This window comes from Symphodus melops, assembly GCF_947650265.1.
Source record: "Symphodus melops genome assembly, chromosome: 22".
NCBI classification, from domain to species: domain Eukaryota; kingdom Metazoa; phylum Chordata; class Actinopteri; order Labriformes; family Labridae; genus Symphodus; species Symphodus melops.
This window is the reverse complement of record NC_136712.1, coordinates 17,663,800-17,683,040: the sequence shown is the minus strand read 5'-3', so window position 1 is coordinate 17,683,040 and position 19,241 is coordinate 17,663,800. Positions and strand designations below refer to the sequence as shown.

At 43.8% G+C, this 19,241-nt stretch overlaps 1 protein-coding gene across 5 annotated transcripts in view; it reads left to right on the top strand.

Annotated features, from left to right (window-relative positions):
• The window catches only part of osbpl8 (oxysterol binding protein-like 8), a 90,986-nt gene that overhangs the window by 24,976 nt on the left and 46,769 nt on the right, over window positions 1-19,241 (top strand). For all 5 annotated transcript variants that reach the window (XM_079334651.1, XM_079334647.1, XM_079334649.1 and 2 more), the window contains one exon: window positions 753-856. Coding sequence is in view for 3 of the 5 variants with exons in the window: in XM_079334647.1 (XP_079190773.1) it covers window positions 800-856 (57 nt within the window). In the remaining 2 variants the exon portion in view is untranslated. The remainder of the gene's footprint in view (window positions 1-752; window positions 857-19,241) is intronic.

The window sequence follows — 19,241 nt, the reverse complement described above, 5'->3', positions numbered from 1 at the left end:
AGAAATAGAGAGCTTGAGGAATGAGTCTTTCAGGCCTCACTGGGGAAGGAGCTGACAGGCTGGTTGCTCCTCCAGCCTCCACAGCATGCAGTAGATGCAGGCTGTTTATTAAAGGCCTGGAGCTGCAGCACCAGTGGGGAGCGGTTCCTTTGCTGCATTAGAATGCAAGGCGAGGAATGAAACTCCTACTTGGTTCTTCTGTATGCTAATCTGATAGATGAGTAGGCATGATGTTGCAAATAAATCCGGTCTTGCTCGTCGTCCTACACGAGGTCGAGAGGCACTTTGAAATCATGCAGTGCTATTTCAGAACAACAGAAAAATGCTTTAAAACAGCTCCAAAGCTTATTGTGCTCAGTGTGCTTTATGATTAATATTGCTTTTGCTATATAGCTTGTCCCATTGGGGGTCTGACGTACAGAGCCAAACAACCAGTCACACTTGACTCACACCTCAGGGGAAATTCAGAGTCATCAATTAACCTTGCAAAGCCTGTCTTTGGGCTGTGGTAGGAAGCCCACAGGACCTGGAGGGAGCCCACCCATGCATGGGGAGAACATGTTAACTCCACATGGAGAAGCCCGTCTGTCCACTGAACCACCTGAAACGTTACAATCCATTTATCAGAATAGTTCAAGAAGTTTCCCTCCATTGCCTTGTTCGATTTGTTTCACATGTTGTTGTACTCATGGTTGCAGACGTAGCTCGATCCTGTCGTGGTAACACTTTGTCCTCCTTCTGTCTCCCAACAGAAATGCAGCCATCGTCATCGTAGCACCACTGGTAGGCTTGACTCTGGATGAACACGACCATGGAGTCGTCCTCTGAGGCCCAGCAGGAGCCTGAGAAAACTTTGGTGAGTGAACACGAGCTTGACTGTGGTGCTGTGGTCCCACATAAAGAAGGTTTTCATTACAGAACTAAAGACTCTTTTTAGAAAATATAACATCTAGGTATGCATCAAATGAACTCAGTGGAGTTTTAAAAAGAAACCTGTACCCTTGTGTCAGCTTTACTTTTAAAGATTTAGAATAACGAGCGTGACGTTATAATTGTTTTGGAAAGAAACCTCGAACAGACACTTTATTCTTTAAGCTCCGCGAAGAGCTCCAGCATGATCTCAGATCCACCCACCCTGCCTCTTTAACACTGAGAATAGTCCCTAATAATTGCTGCTCTTCACTCAGCCTCCATGTATAGTCTGAAGCTGGAAAGGTTGTTGCTGTTTCCTGCTGCCATCGGTGACAAACCCTAATGATTAGCTGAAGGTGCTAATGTTGCTAACCTCACGCAGGCCTGTCAGGATGGCCGTGGCAGACGCCGCACTTTGCTGCCTGTAATTACACTTGTGTCAGAGTGCGTGCGTGTGCATGTGTGAGAAATGTCAGGAGATAGAGAAGACAGCTAAGGTCACCCCGGCTCCAGATGATTAAAGGTCACACAGAGTCGTGTTTTTGTGCAACATCCTTTTTCACCAGAAAACCAAAAACTTAGATGGGAAGGAAAAAGTCTTTCGCAGTATTTGTTTTTTGTTCTCGGCTCTTCCTGTTCAGCGTTGAAAGCGCCTCATTGAGTCAAGTTCTGCTTTGTTATTAAAAACACTGCTGCACCTAGCAGTCATTTCCTCTCCATCGTAAATGGAGTAAATATTTTAATAATGATGTTCTCATACAAACAAAGGGATGTGTTTGGTTAGTTGAAAAGGTGACTTTTTATCACCCTGTTAATCTGCAGCGGAATTAATAATCCGCTTAACGATTGCTGAATATTTTGACCTTCAATGCTTGTGTTGTTATATTAATGCTTAAACCGCAACGCAGCCTCCCACCACTAGCCGTCACTGTAGCTCTGGGTAATGGGCCTTTTTTCCCAGCTCTACAACACAGATGTAAACAGTATCTCACAGGAGCGGCGCTTCATATTGATCTGGAAAATGGAGATAAAGTTGTTTGTATCTGTGTCAGGTTAAACTGTCATATCGGTGGAAGCTCTGAGTACGCACAGCTTCAGGGAGGATTTGTAGGTAGCCGGTGCTGTTGCTGCTATCGTTAACCACAAGTGGCAAACAAAATGACATCATTCAACTGCAGATCATTTTGAATCATTTATGCTTGATTTTGAATTTGTTTTGAGACTTTTCATTTCTCTCGCTCAGACGGTTAGACAGAATATACACTGATTGATTAGCCAGCTGGTAACGTCCGTAATGAGAACAGAGCACCATATCTGACCTGTTATAGAATCACAAGTTATCGTATTGAGACCTATCCTACATGTAAACAACAACAAATTGTGGACATTTATGTCGGGAGTATCGCGCAATACAAATATGTTGATTGTCAGTTTTTAATGGGCCAAGTCCAGAACCGTGTGGTACTACAGATGTGGTCCTGGAACTCAGGTTGCAGACAGTTGTTTGACTTCGTCAGGACAAAATCACAACAGTTGAGTTTTGCTCCTGCGTGCTCGATAATGTTTTGTAAGGCGGTCATAGATCTTAGTCCAAGCTCTCTGCTCTCCACCTGAGATCCACAAATGCCAGTCTTTGTGACTTCCTTGAGTCGTGCATAGAGTGAGAGTGAGTTGTGATGAAACTTGGTAATAGTAGTGCATGCTTCTTTTCCTCTCCTGAGTCCGTCTTAGAGGCTGAATATTTAAATCCCAGGATGTGGTTGGTTTAGTGTATTTACTGTTTCTTTAAAAAAGCTTTCTGTTCGGCTCAGTTTGACAAAAGTCTAACTGTTGAGGATGAAGCTTTCAGACTTCTTGCTGCATGGTATGCTTTGATCATGCATTATGAGCGACCCCAGTGCACCCTGGGAGACCTGGCGTGCAGGACGTGTTGTGTTGCTGGCACATCCTGCGGCTTGCTGAAAGGGACGATGGCTTCCCGACACCAGATGAAAGGCTGCGGGAAGCCGGCCAGGTGTCTGCCTCTTCTCCCCTTGCACCGACATCCTCACAGAGAGGAGATGCTTTAGCATGCCCCCCCACCCACCACCATTCTCCTGGCTGTCATTTGCATTGTACATACTGTAATAAAAGAGCTGCTGACCTGCTGTTCAGAATGTACGACTGTGAAAAGCACATCGACCGCCATTATGAACGAGAACAAAAACAGTATCTTACATATTGTTCCTCTGAATTCTGGCCAGTGTTTCTTTTCTTTCTTTTTTTTTTTTTTTTTTTTTTTTTGCTCTTAACACACCTCAAATCAGATTTCTAAAAACCGCTAATTAAATGTATTGATCTATCTGAAAGTGTATATCATTGGTCCTCATGTATCTAATCACATTCACAATTATGTCTTGAATTGTTGTTTTCTCTGCAGCAGACATGTTTGTAGTTTGTAAAGACACAGTGATGCTGGTGATACAAAGGCAAGCACTGGAGCTGATTGGCTAACACTAGCATTCTCCTGTTGACAAAATTAACCTTTAAAAATCTCCCCTCAAGGTCTCACTGAAGAATAGACGACACATTGCAGAGGCCATTTTTCTAATCTAGACTTTTTTTTAGTTTTAGCTGCAAAAGTGTAAATTATGAGGGTTGGAGTCGAACTCCATTTAGTTTTTTATTTGCTTCCCTGTGAGATTGTTTGACATCAAATCAGATCCCAGAAGGTACACAAAGGTGGCAGTCTGCTCTTACTTGTTTTTTGTTATTTATCATAAACGTTTTATTTCACGTCAGGAAGAGAGAAAGTAATGTCAGCAGTTTTGCAGGCATGATAGCTTCCACTCTCCTCTGAGGCCATTAACCAGTTTGCATCGACATTATGAGGCTCAAAACATCTCTACAATGTTTATGACTCATGCAGCCCATCACTTTTTCTTCCAACTTGTTTTTCACACTAATAGTTCTATAAAATCCACATTCAGTCACGTCACTCAGTTTTAGAAGTCTTTCAAAGAAGAATCCTGCAGCTGTGAGCGTTTCTGTGTTTACTGCGAATAAATCATCTTTTATTGATATGTGGAGGTGAGGAGATTGCTTTCATAATTGAAATCGACAAATGGTGTAACTCCTTAATGGACTCTACTCATGCATGTCGGCACCACTTCCCCTGCTCAGCGAATCATCAGTAAAAGTCCAAACTGTTATAGGAGGTGGCAAAAAGCGGCGTACCTTCCAGAGTACATCTGAGCTGGATACGGACCCGGCCGACTCACCGTCAGCAGAAGACGAGCAACTCTTCAGACCATAAATTACATTCAAACCAGATTTTACACTCTGCCAAATGGACTTCCTGGTTCCTGGGACTGCTAATTAACATTCAAGCCAGTTTCCTTACCAAGCTCTCGTTACGTCGAGACCGTCGATACCTCGCCTGAGTACATGTGACATCATGAAGCAGTTTGGGGTCCCTTATAAATGACTTAGTAGTTGCATAGTTGTTCAGCTTGCCCCATGCACAGTGTCTATAAGAGCATTTCCCTCTTTAAAGTTTAGAAGGTTTTTTATTTTCCAAGCGTCAGTCAGAGAATCACAATTAATGAAAAGTGGCGTTTTGCACTGATAGACAGAAGAAGTCCTCGTGAAAAATAGATGTGTGGGTCTAATTTACTCCAATGAGTCTTGTTTTTTTACAGCATCAGTAGAGTTCCCACGGGCTGCTGCTGAACGCCCGGGCCGATCATTGAGCTGTGGCTTCTGGCTGCCTTTGATGTGACCACACCCGTTACTTAAAATTCAGCATGTCATGTGCCTTACATAACGCCTCTTGTCTGTTTCTGTAATATTATTGATTTTTCCCTGTGGATAAAACGGTGCTTTGTTTGTTTGTTTTTTTATTGCCACGCCACGACTTGATGTCAGATGAAGATAATGGTGCAGGAAAGTGATAAAACAGGGAGTATCTCAGGGGGGGAAAGGGAGAATAAAACACAAGAGTAATAGTGTGATTCACATGAAACTTTTAGCACCAGTGTTAATAATATAATGATTCTGCTGTTGTAGAAAATAATTTGTGAACGGCAGAGTGAGGCACCTCGTTCCGTGGCTCTGAAAGCGTCTGATAGGTGTGACAGGAGCAAGCTGCAGGAGGCTGCAAAGAAGGTGAAAATTGGCTTCAGGCTGCTCTTTGGGAGTGAGAAGAGGGAGCTGCATCAGCCTCCTTATGTCAGTGCTCGGACTCAGAGCCGAGCTGACAGCCCGGCCTCACCGTTAACGTTAAAGTCAACAGGAAAAGAAGGCTCATCCTTCACAGTTTAAGCCTGAAATTAGATGCAGAAAAAAACCTGTCTGTAAATATAACAAACTTTTGGTGATGGGGGGGGGGGGGGAGGTTTCAGATTTACATTTTCTGGACGTGGAGTGGAATTAAGAGGTTTGTTGTTGGTTTTTCCTGACAAAGTGAATCTGGTCGTTGTGCTCGGAGTGAGGAGGTGGGCGGGCTGTAATCAAGACAGTATGGATTTATTAACTCACAGACTGAACACAGCAGGTGCAGCTGCTAACGTCCCATAGATTGGCTTTTTGTTTCAGTGTTTCCCTTTAAAGATGCAGCATTAATCTAACCAGAGGACCTTATAGGAAACACATGAAGCTCTCTGTTCTTTGCCTGAGTGAATCGATCCACACACACACACACACACACGCACACACACACGCGCACACACGCATCCCTCTTGGAGGATCCAGTTCCTTTTGCTCGAGGAGGGCTGATATATTATGTGTCAGCTCATCAGCTGATGTATGTTTTCCACCAGCTTTTTCCCACCAATCATCTTTTTTCCGAAGCTATTTCCAACGGTGCTAAATACAGTTCCTAATACAGTAGAAGTCATTTCAGCATCCATTTATTTCCCTGATATTTATAACTGTAATCCCAAATCACCATGATCGATTTCAAAGCCAGCATTAAGGACTGTTTGAGCACAGTGTGTGTACGCGTCTGGTTGATGACAACTGACTCTCTTGATTGATGCTTTGTGATTTGATTTATTCTGTTTTCTTTCTTTTATTGTAAATGTGAAATTTAGTTTTTAGATGTGAAAAAGTGATGTTTACCCGTTATCAAAATCAGAATCAGCTTTATTGGTTTCACACACATGGCATTTAATTTTGGTAGAAATTAAATATGAAGTAAAACTCAACTAAAAATACGAACAAGTAATAAAGAGACTGACTAAATAAGATATCTAAATGGTAAAAAAAAAAAAGGTTAATAAAAAAAGATGAAATACAAATACTAAATACTGAAGCTTATTGACTCGTGCACATTTCTGACATTTTCCTCTTTGTGCAGAAAAAAAAGAAAGATTTTGAACTTAGGTGACTTTAATAACCCTGGTTCTCTGAGCATGAAGTTTCTCATCAACACCAAAAATGTCAGAAGAAAATAAATTCTTTAAAGGCAGGCCAGACGCAATGGAAACCCTCCAGTGTGTGACTGAAAGCATCCAGCACATTTGAATGGGACAGACTGTACCTGCTGAGTTTTTAAACGTCCTGCTGTGTAACTGAGGAGAAGGAGGTTCTTGTGGGTTTTCATGAGGTTGTGAGTACATTTAGTACAGATGCAGTTTGACTGCTGGCCGACATCACGCGACCCTCTGTTAGCAATGCTTCCCCACATGTGCATAATTAAAACAACGCTCTGTCTGTATTACTGATGTGAGCATGTAAAAGTTTTCAGGAGGATCTGCCTCATTTAAAGTGACTTAATGGAAGCGTTGTTGAAGTTATGTAACATGAACAGGATGACTGTTTTGTCAGTGTAGATGGACGCTCTGTAAGTCCTTCCTCTTTTAGAAAACAAATAATGTCACACTGAATCACACTCAGCAGGAGTTTCAGGGCCGGCAGCTGAGCTCTGTGGTCTAATTAAAATGGTCCTCGGTGTTCCTGTGCAAACGAGCTTCACATTTCTGTTTAAGGAGCTCTTTGTTAGGTTGACTCTTCTCTCTTTTTTTTTTAGTTTTTTTTTTTTTAGAGAGTTTGGGCTTGTTTTCCTTCCTTTCACTCCACAGCTCCAAGATGCATTCAAATAATTGAATCTAACCCCGTGATGTGGATCATGTCCCTCAGCAGACTGCTGACAGAGGCTCGATTGTTGAAGAATACCCAATCAGGACAGAAAATATAGTTATGTTAATATAGTTATAAATGATTTATTATCAAGTTCATCACTTCACTTCACGGTGGGAGAAAAACACTTTTTACAAAAAAAAAAAAAAAGAAGAAGTTGAAAGCACCTTGCTTTTATAAGATCTTCTTCCAGTGTTGACAGAAGGAACACAGTGTGCTCCAGATGTCGCTCTGCCTTTGGTGAAAGTGCTGTCGGGTGTGTTTGCTCTGAACCTCAGAGTCACTGCTTATTCCAAACTTGGGTAATCAGCATGTTTGATGATTCAGTACTTTTCAACACCAGATATGAAAAAACCCACTGTAATGACGATGTAGGCAGCTGTTTCCATTGTAATGTTCTGATCAATCCACTCTTGAAAATCAGCAGATGGACAACGTTAGTAACACCAGGGAACGTTATATTGTTCTTGGTTGTGATATTGGCGAGCTCAAAGGGAAGGTAGAGATCGCTGAGGTTGCTCCAACAGGAGACGATGAAATCCTTTGTTGCTCCATTAATTGATGCGTGTTTAAGCTCTACATAGTCAAAGTGTTTGTGGGTCGCTGTGTGTGTGTGTGTGTGTGTGTGTGCGCGTCAACGTTTCCTGGCCAGGGCTGACTCCCTTTATTTGAGTCTAGACTGATTTTAAAGAAACAACACGTTTCACTTGAACCAGGAAAAAGTCCATCTGGCACATGACCGCTGAAGCTGTTAGCTTGGCAGCAGACGTCGTCTTTTAACCAACAAGGAATGTGTCCGAGCAGATGCTGCCTTTAAAGTGACTTGCCAGAAGGAAAAAACAAAAGCAGTGACTCGTCAAGTTTTCACCATCAGCACATCAGTCCTGTCATAAACAATGTTACTGTCAACCAGTTCTTTGAGGAGCTCCTTCTGACTGCTACGCTCAGCATCCCTCATCAGACCTTGGCTTTACCTCGCCTGAGGACAATCTGTTGAGTCCAGTGTGTTGCTATATCTACCAGACGACCTTTTAGTTTTCATTGGTTCCCCACCCCTATGAAACCCCTCCTCCCTCCTTTGCTTCACATTTGACCTTTTCTTGCTGACGTCAGTACGTTTGGAGAGACGTGAGAGTAAAAAGTAGGTGGCAGCGTTTGTCCTGTTGACATTGTTTGGAACACCATGACAGGAAAAGATGACCTGCAGTCTCTCTGGGTTCCAGCAGGTTGTATGTAATTTGACGATGTCATCATGTGGTGATAAATGGTCAAAAGTGGTGACCACCAGTGGTGACTCGTGGTGAGTCTAAACTAAAGTAAAGTGGAAGGTACGGCTGTGGCTCTTTTCCTGCATGTCTCTCTCTCTCTCTCTCTCTCTGTCTGGTGGAGTGTTTTAAGTCTCGTCTTCGATTTATGCACTTTTGTGATTATTTCTTATTGTTATATGGAAATTTTGTTGAATTGTTTTTATTGTCATATGTACAGCACTTTGGAGACATTTTTGTTGTTTAAATGTGCTATACAAATAAAGTGGATTGGATTGTCTCTCTCTCTCTCTCTGTCTCTCTCTCTGTCTCTGTCTCTCTCTCTCTCTCTCTCTCTCTCTCTCTCTGTCTCTCTCTCTCTGTCTCTCTCTCTCTGTCTCTCTCTCTGTCTCTCTCTTTCTCTCTCTCTGTCTCTGTCTTTCTCTCTCTCTCTCTCTGTCTCTCTCTCTGTCTCTCTCTCTCTGTCTCTCTCTCTCTCTCTCTCTCTCTCTCTCTCTCTCTCTCTCTCTCTCTCTCTCTGTTGGATTTCTTGCTGCAGGAAGATGTTTGCATAAAATAGTTTTCGAATGAAAAACACATTTGCATAATTTACAGCCTTAAGATAAGGAAAATAGTAAATGAGTCAAGTTTCTGTACTTTTTTTTTTAATCTATCCACAGGTTTCTGCATTTAAAATATCTTGAACAAATTCAAGATAGACGCAGTTTAAAGACTGCTGATAGGTGGCCTCCTTACTGTGAGACAGAATGACTCCAGGACTCTAAAAACTCTGACGATGAAGGCGATGATGGTTTATCATCCTTGTACACACTTTAAACTGAACTCGTATTGATCGTGGGGACATGATGCATTTGACCTTTCCTGAAGAAACAAGTTCCCAATGAGCCAAACACGCAGCTGTAGTCCCTGCTGTATCATTTCTAATCTGGAGTTTAAAAGGGTCATCATGTGTGCATGCTCTTATGTTACACACTGCATTAACCACGCGGTGGATTCTTTTAGACGGCTGACCGTGAGCAGGTTAATGGACACCGCAGCACTATTCTTATGAGGCTTCAGAGTGGCTGCGTCATGCGTGTGTCGTCCGGTGGGGTGATTTTCCACGACGGCTGGGGAGTTTGGCTCCTCGGTTCGTTGGTGCACAGAGGCCTCAGTCAACAGGAGCATGAGTAAGAGCAGTGTGCTTACAGTAGCTGCGCTCGAGGGCGTGCACTGCTAACCGCTGCTCTGCACTAGATGAGGCTCTTTATGAAGAGTCAGCCCACTTCCTTTTTTATCAGTGGGTGTGTTGCTGTTGTTTGTGTTGCACGTGGTGTTTTTCTGAAGAAAAAAAAAACATCCTTTAAAAGAAAAAAACCAACAAGAACAAAAAGCCTGACATGGAGCTTAAAAAAATAAAAGAACTGGAGAGAAAAGGAGATGAGGAGATAGAGGGGGGAAATCGTGAGTGCTTTGAAGGCGGATAATTGCTGAGGAAGGGTAAACAAACGGCACGGCAGGGATGTAACAAATTCAAAGAGAACAACAACAAGGAAATAACTGGAGCTGCAAGAAGAGCAGGAAAGAGTATTCATTCATCAGGGAGAGAGAAAGGGAGGCTGACGTTCTCTTGCATGCTTGTTCTCCCTCGCCTTGTCTCCTCCCTTCAGTGTTTAGTGTGTGTGTGTGTGTGTGTGTGTGTGGGAGACAGGGGCTGAGCTTAGTGGCTGGTCATACGAGGTTTTATTCTGACCAAGCAGCAGCAGCAGCAGCAGCAGCAGCAGCAGCAGCGACGCGCTCGCCTCCCTCAGCTGACAGGCACAGGGTACGCATTTCCTCTCCTTCTTTCACTCAACCTTTACTCTGTCAAGTGTGAAAACGGGAAGCAGGAGTAGGCGGATTAGTCTGCACGTCAGGCCGAGTCAATCACGACATGTGCCGTCACTTCTGAAGGATTTTGTGCTGCAGTCAAATGTAGAGATGTTAAAAATAGGGTTGTTGTGCTGTGGACTTGTTCGTGATGCAGGTTTGGACTCGGAGTCTGCTGTGCTGTTTCCACTCCTGCTCGTTGTTTACTCAGCATGTCGTCACCGAGCGAGAGCCAACACTCACTCACTGCCACGCTTTGCTCAAGGGCTGCACGTACAGCTAACTGTGTCTATTTGCATGCTGGAGACGGCCCTACCTGTATACATTGGTAGACTGATATGGACCGAACAGATGCTGCTGTCCACGTTTTTATTTTTAACCTTCTGTTGAGTTTAAACTTTGTTCAGCTAAACTTTGAATCCAGAAAACAAAATGTCTTTCTGTCTGTTGTGAAATTGTGTGTCACACAGACTCAAGACAGTAACCTCCACAGTATAAGCCGTCTGGGTGACACACTCTGGTTTGGGGGGGGGGGGGGGGGGTCTATTAGAGGAAATGAAAGCTTTGAACTGTCTTCCCGTTTAAATCCATAAAGTGCAGTTTCTTTGCGTTTGTGTAGCTCTTACTAGAACCATCTCGTATCTCCAGATGTGGAAAGTACGACGGCTGATCTCTCAGCCTGAAGCATGATGGGAGATTTGAAGGATGGACCTGCATCCACTTCGTCTCGAGCCTTTGCACTCGTGCAATCGCGACGCGCCGTGACATGATTGTGACCAAACGACGGATAAAACCGCCCGCGTGTATCCTGGCACACTTTGTGCAGTGGAGCGGACGCTTGTGATGCACAGTGAATGGGCGCTTTAGATTGTGTGCACTGGGTGATGGTGGCAGCCGTCACCGTGCGTGTCTTGGCATTTTATCCTGGTTAATTGGTGGCAGCGGTACATCGATGCAGCCAGCTGTTTAGATAAAGAAAAAGGTTTTTAAAGTGTTTTTTATGCACCGTGTTAGTAACTCTCTCAGCACCGTCTGCAGCACGTTTTAGCAGACATTTCTTCTGTGGGAGGATTTGTTGACTGTATTATGATTGGTCTTTATCTTGAATAGATAGATAGATAGATAGATAGATAGATAGATAGATAGATAGATAGATAGAGAGATAGAGAGATAGAGAGATAGATAGATAGATAGATACTTTATTGATCCCGAGGGAAATTCATTGAAGTCATTCGCTGAAGAAAGCAGCCGTCTGCCACAGTGATGCATTTAGAAAAGAACCATTTCCATTCTTCCTATCACATTGTATCCTGTTTTTAACGAAGTAATCTGTACAGCACTTTGGTTAGCTGAGGTTGTTGCACATGTGCTAAATTAATAAACGTTGACTGTACTGGCTCAAAGTGTTCCTGTGTATGCCTCCATTTGTAATCAATGAAACTTGAACGGTTCCATATTGGCGAGGTTTTCATGTCACAGGCGTCCGTCTCAGGAGAGACATTCTTGCATGTACTGTATGGTCAAGCGGGCAGACTTCTGCATGCTTCCAGCCCAAACATGCATGTAACTGATCAGTGTCTGGTTGCTTTCAACATCACCTACCTTATAGACACATGATAGCTCCTTATGCATCGCTAAGGTCCTGTTCAAGACCTCCTGAATGTTTTTTAAAGCGACACTGTGTTAGCAGTAAAGGGTGACCTACATGTGTGATAATGTGCGTGGCTCTCTGAATGAGGGGAAGTAAAGCAGTGATCTGTGGCTGGGGTGCAGTTATGTAACGACACTCTCACAGGGCTGCTTGGTGTTTTTGTGTTTTGGTTGGTCCTCACAGCGGGACGAAGGATTGTTGGCTGCAGCACAGCGGGTCAGAAGGCAGCTGGGCCTGACTGGGTGTGCTCACATTGATCGTACTCGTGCGTTCATTCACTCTGAACAGCTGCTGGAGTTAACTCGACACATCTTCCCACAACACGAAAAAGGGTTTATTTGTTTTTCGACATCGGTGTGATTTTACATGGCTATCTATAAAGCCGTCATGATGACTCATCGTCCGTGTCAGTCGGAAGCTTTAAATCACCTTAATTTGTTTGTTTACGAAGAATTCCTATTCTGTACAACAACAACAACGTCCCCGGCCCCTGAAGGCCCCCCAGCCTAATGAAACTGAGACTCACTCAGAAACCCCCCCACCTTCACTGTTTTGGAGGCTGACACGCTGAAGTGGAGCGCTCTGATGAAATGCAGCTTGTGTGAGGTCGAGTGTTGAGTATAACAAGACCCTTCTCTTTCCTTCCTCGTTAAAGAGAAAAAAACCAAGACAATACACGACTGTACAAACGCCTGTAGAGTCAGAACAACAGGCGTCCCTTTTATTTTTATATGTCTGAGCTGTCAGGTGACATCATTCGAGTCTATGTTTGCATTGTGGCCCGTTTCTGAGAATGATCTCTTTATGGATTTCCTGTCAGACTGTACAAGGACATCCACTTCCTCTCTGCCATCTTCCTCCCTCATGTGGAGCAGAGGTTAAACACTCTTAATGTCATCATAGTTCAGAACCTGCTGAGTCATTTTATACAACCAAACACTGTAAGAGCCTGACTATAAAAGAACACTGTGGAAACATCCGTTAGCCTGTGAGGAAGAATACAGATCCTCCAGGACAGTTCTGTCACATATCAAACGAACATCAGGAGCTGCAGCGTCCTTGTCAGATGATTGTGCAAAATTTGGGACCAAAAATAACTCGGTCACGTCCGAACTCGTCGGCTCGATGTGTGACCTTCGTTAAGATCTACACTTCCCCAGGGTATCGTTATCGCCGACCTGTCCATCCAAAAAAACCCATCAGTAATCAAGTGTGTGACTCTGCTTGGACATGGAAACAGCCAAAATAAAAAAATAAAAAATAAACTCCTCCTTCGGGATCAAAGTCAGTCAGTAAACTGTAGACAAGAACTCCTTGAAGCTAATTCAACAAACTGCTCGTGGCCCCGTTTGTCATTTTGTGACTATTAAAACAAAAGAGAGTTAAACCAACTAACATCAGACCTCCTGTATTCTTTTCTAATTGTTTTAACACTTTTTTAATCATTGAAAATAAACGACGTGTGATCATTATTATCATAATCCTGCTGTGGTGGATTCTTTGAGCATGTTCCAGAATATTCTTTGAACATCTTTTCATGTTCAGATGTGTTGATTGGAAGTGTTTATCTGTTTTCTATTTGGTCCTGTTGTATTGACAGGCTCATATCTCCTGCATTGGACAGAATGACTAATAATCAAATCAGTAAGAAAACGTGTCATTAAAAAAAAGTCTGTTTCCACTGTCACACAAACCAAACGCAGAAGTTTCCCGACTCAAACAGGGTCAGCAGCGTTTCCAGAACTCTCTGTTTCAGTGGCTGTAAAACTCCAAAGTAGTGTGGAGAAGTTGCTGTAACCTGTTGTCATTAAAGGTCCCGCCTCCTCCTCCTCTGCAGCACATAAGTCTGAGAGCTCCTCTGAACATGTGTGTGACGTGTCTTGTTTTAAATCCAGTCCCCCTAACGGGGTCTGAGCGTGCAAGGCTTCGATCACTTCAGTCCATGCATCACTTGTTCCAAGTATGATTTCCTGCGAGGTTTAACACATGCGATGCAGCAGCCTGAAGACGCAGCTCAGTGGACACACCTGATCCCATCACCCGTATCTGGATGGTAGTGGAGAGACAGTTGTTCGTTTGTGTGTTCTTGTTTATCTGGGCATGTTGAAGAGCGGAGGGGATTCTGTCAAGGCAGGTCGGCTCAGTGTCACTTTGGTTTCAACCACAAAAGGAAACGTGAACTCTCAGCCGGCCTGTTTGTGTTTCTAAGAAGGTAACAGAGACACTATAGCCTTGTTCACACTTCTCCCACCGTGCACTAATACACTGAGTGCACCGTGACCATTAGGCTCTCTGTGAACATACTTCAACTTCTGCACGATGTCGTCTGCCCCCCCCCTGTCAGGTTCCATAGTGCATGTGTGGAAACTGTTTGAGATGCTGACAGCACTGTGGATTTTATTGGCTGCCTGTTTGATAGATTGCAGGATTGTAACTCCTACCTTTTGTAGCTACTCTTCAGATGAGCCGATCTCTCAGTGTTTACTTCCTTGGCTCAGTTCTCACTTTGGACCCTCGGCTCTTTAGGCTGAAATGATTAAACATTTTATTTATGGTGTGCGTTGCAGTTCCACTCCAGCTATAAATCAGCCACCACGTGGGCGGCTCCCAAGTCGAGCACCTGTTAGCGAACCCCCCCGCCTGCCTTGACTCCAGCCCTGGCCATACAGACCCTCCCTGCACTGACGGATGAGTCAGAGCCTTGATGGATGAAGTCCCTGTGACACCACCACATGCTGGCTTTGATGAAGTCTTTTCACACTCTGTAAGTCGTGCAGAGGTGGATGAGAGATGGAGGCGTGGTATTGCAAAGATCAGAAATAGTTCATCAATCCGACAGCGTTATGTTGGCTTTGATGGAGAACAGAGAGTTGAAGAAGAGTTAGAAAAATGTCGAGAATTTGAATGTTGTACACAAAATTCTGTTTCTTTTTTTCGAAATTCTCTCAGTCAGTTTTATGTGGAGCAGTCACCAATTTATTTGATGTCAGTTGTTGGAACAATCATGTTTTATTCAGAGGGGCTGGAGGAGCTGAGGCGAGAGCTCACAAATTGGAAACATGACGTGAGTTTTCAGTACACGGGTTCAGCTTGTACCCCGAACACGTTTTATTCTCGTGCATTTATTGTATTGCTCTTTTAGGTCTTTTAAAAAGCAGCTGCAGCTTCAATCTGCCACCTTTAAACGTCAGGAGGTTCACACAGCTGAACGGGATCTTTACTGTGTCGTGACTCGTCTTCCAGGTCTTTTCTATGAAGCTGATTGCCGAGTACAATCAGCATCAAGAAGGGAAATTCCCCTCAAGGACAGCTGGTATCAGGACGTTTCATGAAGCCAGAGAGAGAGTGAAAAGGATGAACTTTATTTGCAGCAGGTTTGGTGAAAACATTTCCAGATTTTAATTTGACTTAATAGGACTTCCAGGGATTATTTATTGCAGATATGAGACTCTGCTCAGGATGTTCACACACTTTGAAATATTTCAGACAGGTGTTTTTTTTTTTCTTAGTCACTGCTGCTAACAGGTGTTGTGTTTGGACCACAGGAACCTTTTCATAGTTCCAGGACCAGTTGGTACCCTCCCCCTTTTTTTTAACCCGCTTTAGTTCATAGAACCCCGTTCACAGGAACCTTTTTAGCTCCTGCTGCAGAGTCAGGGACTTTCCCAGAGACACGGCGGAGCGAACGCAGGCGGACAAAAAGTTCCCATGGTGAGTCGTTCTCAGGGAACCGCCGAGTGTCAGGGCAGCTGGCTCGGCTGATAGTCGGTTGACCCTCAGCAGTCACATGTCCAGTGTCCTTGGGCAAGACGCTTAACACCAAGTTGTTCCACTGAGTAGTCAGGAGACTAGAAAAGTGCTCAAGTCCATTTAAAAAAAAAAAAAGTTTCCAGAAATGTTTGGTCCAAAAATGATCCTACATGTTTTAAATGTGGCTTCTTCCCACATATCACATCAGATAACTTGCTGTACAGTAATTGACTCCAGATATAACAAAGCTATTAGCTTCACTCTGTAAACAAAAGCTGATTGATCCGGTGTCTCAAAAGCTGTTGTGTTAAACGTCTTTAGAGCGTGTGGTAGGCGGGGAGGCTTTCCTATTAACCTTAATGGTGGTCCATTTAGTCTGCGGACACAACCTCCAATAACGTCCCCACCTTCCAATAAAACGTTTCATCCAACAACTCGAACTGACGCACACTCGCTCCTCTCTTCCAGAAGACCGGTCTAATGGATGCCTCCGTCTCTTCATCGATTTAGTGCGACTGTTCTGAATCAGATCATAAAAAGTTAACGGACCCCCCTTCCCTCGTCATGATCCTACAGCTTCACATTCTTAGAGCTCGTTTCCACATGTTTCCTCTCAAAGGAGGGTTTTTTTTTTCTGCTTTTATACGGATAGTTGTGAATCAGCTTTAAGGCTTTTTCCTTGAACAAAGACGCTGCAGCGGTGCATTGTTTCCCTCCTCTGTGCAGGCGGGCGTGAACTAATTGGGCTCTTTCTCCAAGAGGGATTTATTTTGGAGTGTCTTGATCGACAGCTTCCCTCCTGCAAACAAGATTTAAAACAACAAACAAAGTGATATCTGTGTTTGAAAAGCAGTGTTCTGACTGCGGGAAGATTTCACACAAACTCTCTCCTGCAGGTACAAAGCTAACCAAAGTGACGCCCTGCTCGTGTTTGTATCTATCATCTTGAGATCTCCAGGAGTTGATTCAACAATAGGACGAGCAGTGATGACTCAGCTGGTCAGCAGCTCCTAATAAACTAGAACAGCATCAACCCTGGTCTTTGTTTCACCTCCTCACTATGCATCACTGAGCTCGTGCACACACTTGGCTGGAGAGTTTTTAAGAAGCTACAGCTGATTCAGTGTCAGACCAGCGTCTTGAGATTTGTCCTTTTATATGCGTTTTAATTGTAAGCTGAACAAATGGCCAAAAAGCCTTTCAGATATGGGAAATGGGAGGGAACAAAGCCGCTGTTGCTATCGCCTCTTTCCCAGCTACTAAATAGAAACTGGGTCAGAAATGTGCTGCGAGTAATGTTTCAACATTATGTAATATGTCACGGCATTTTATCCCGCGTAAGCACTCTTCATCTTTTCAGGGGCAGAGGGGACGCGCTGTGTTCGAAGCAGACTGAGTGACGCGCTCGATTATCTCGGGTATTTTATTTCTATTACAGTATTTTAGTTTGGGATTGGATCCTTTTCAAGCGGGCGCTGGGTAAATACTGAATTATGATTGGAAAGATGTACTGTCGTTCGGTTCTGTGATCGTTTGTCCTGCGTTTGACTTGTTGACTTTCAAAGGAAGTCACAGGAGTACGAGCTCATCGAGACACAGCAGGCCGTCTGGCATGGAGGAGAATAACTCTGCTGACATGCCAGGTGCCTTCCTTCTCCCTCAGCGTGCTCCACATTCAGAATAAATGTTTTTAGATAGTAAAGGGAATAGTTGTCTTTAGCTTTTCAGCTGAGATTGTTTCCCTGTCAGACATCCTGATTTTATCAAGGAATGCTCTAAAATCACAGCCCAAATAATAGAGGCACGACTTGTGTTTATTGGAATAAGATTGGACAATGTGCCTCCCTAAAGACCTGAAGCTGAGTGCAATAAAAACAGAAGTTTGATTTCTCTCCTTTCCCTGCTTTTTTTCTGCATCATGTCAGTGCTTCAAACAGAAATATTTCACTTTGAGTTCAGAGCATCTCCTCCTCTGCCCTTGTTTGTCATCTCCTCCACGCAGCAGGCTGCTGGCTTTGGTCTGAGAGCTGGATGAAAAGGCAGACCGCCAAACCCAGACAGCAAAATGTCACCTTGTCTTCATAAAGAGCAGTTTCCAAACTGAAGGTGAAATGAGCGATCCATACTCCTCCTTCAGAGAAGGATGAGAGTGCTCTGTTTTTGTTTTCGTTTCTGATTCCTTTGAGCAACAACGGACTCTTAAGAATTCAACAAAAGTGAACACGCAGCACCTGTTCTGAGGTGCAGTGATACATGTGAACACATCTGCAGCCAAGGTCAAAACGTGGGCGTCGAATGACAAATCTATCACGCTGTGTTCGTCATGGACGGAACACCTCGCGATGTCGAGGTGCGAGCCGTCCTTCTGAGTCTGTTTGCTTTGATTCCTATCATCTGACTCGGCTCTAATAAAACACAGCAGGCAGAAGGTTGCTCAATATCCTGTGTTGCAGCAAGTCGGCTGTTTATTCAGTGTTTTCTCTGGCTGACGTCACTTTTTTCCGGCTGACTGGGATCACGTACACCTCGGTGTACTCCTCTGGTTTTTCTACACTCACATGGAAATCTGCTCTCAGACTGACCGGACCTGTGGAAGGTCCAGCTGCTGCTGCTGTGTAAAGCATGACAGTCAGCTGTCTGTCATCACAGCTGCTCTGTGTTTAAACATCACAGCGGCTCAGCAGAGACGTGAACGAGCCTTTTAAGATCAAACTTTGAAGCTTTTCCTGCCTTTATTTTGGTGGATCAGCTCAGGAATCAGGAAGAGAGAGACAGTGAGGGAGTGACAGGCGGGAAAGGAGAACGTGCGCCCGCCTGGAGGACCACAGCCTCCGTACTGCGGGTCCCATCCCAAACACGTGATCCTCTTCTAAATAAAAACATGTACACATGAAAATAAGGCTCACATTGTCTTCAGTTTTCTGTGTTATAAATAGTTGGGCGAGTGGTGGGAGAAAATATCAATACAGCAATACACTGTCCTCCTGACTTGTGTGACATAATCACTGATGCCAAATAGGAATATTTGAACCCTTTTTTTAACTTGAAACACTCACCGCATCCCGACCTCATGACTCCTCGTGGTGACTCGAATGAATGAGAGTCACATGAACACAAGTTAAAGGAATACTTCACCCATTTACATGAAGCTGTGTATCATTAGAAACATGGTAGTAGTGTTGAATGGTCGTGAATCCAGCCCTCATTTTGCCCTGAGACGAGAAAAATATGTTTTTCTTTGCCTGGAAGTTTTCTTCATGTGATGCAATATGACGCTTTTTGCATCACAAGAAGAAAACTTTCAAGCAAAGAAAAACATATTTTTCTCGTCTCAGGGCAAAATGAGGGCTGGATTCACGACCATTCAACACTACTACCATGTTTCTAATGATACACAGCTTCATGTAAATGGGTGAAGTATCCCTTTAACTGGCCAAAGAAAAGTTGACTGATCCATTTGGATGCAGTCGCTCCTGAAGCGTAGTTAGTTATTCTCTCTTTGAATCAAACACAACGTGCTTGTGCCCTCAGGAGAAGAACTCAGAGACGGGTCGCCTTCATCCTGCTGCATAAATAAATGTTTTCTGTGGTTTGTTCAGTTCGTTAAAAGTGACCAGTCACACCGTGTAAAAACATTTCCGTCGTGCAAAGTCGACTTCTTTCTTTCAGGTGTTGAACGAGTCAACTTTGAGCCA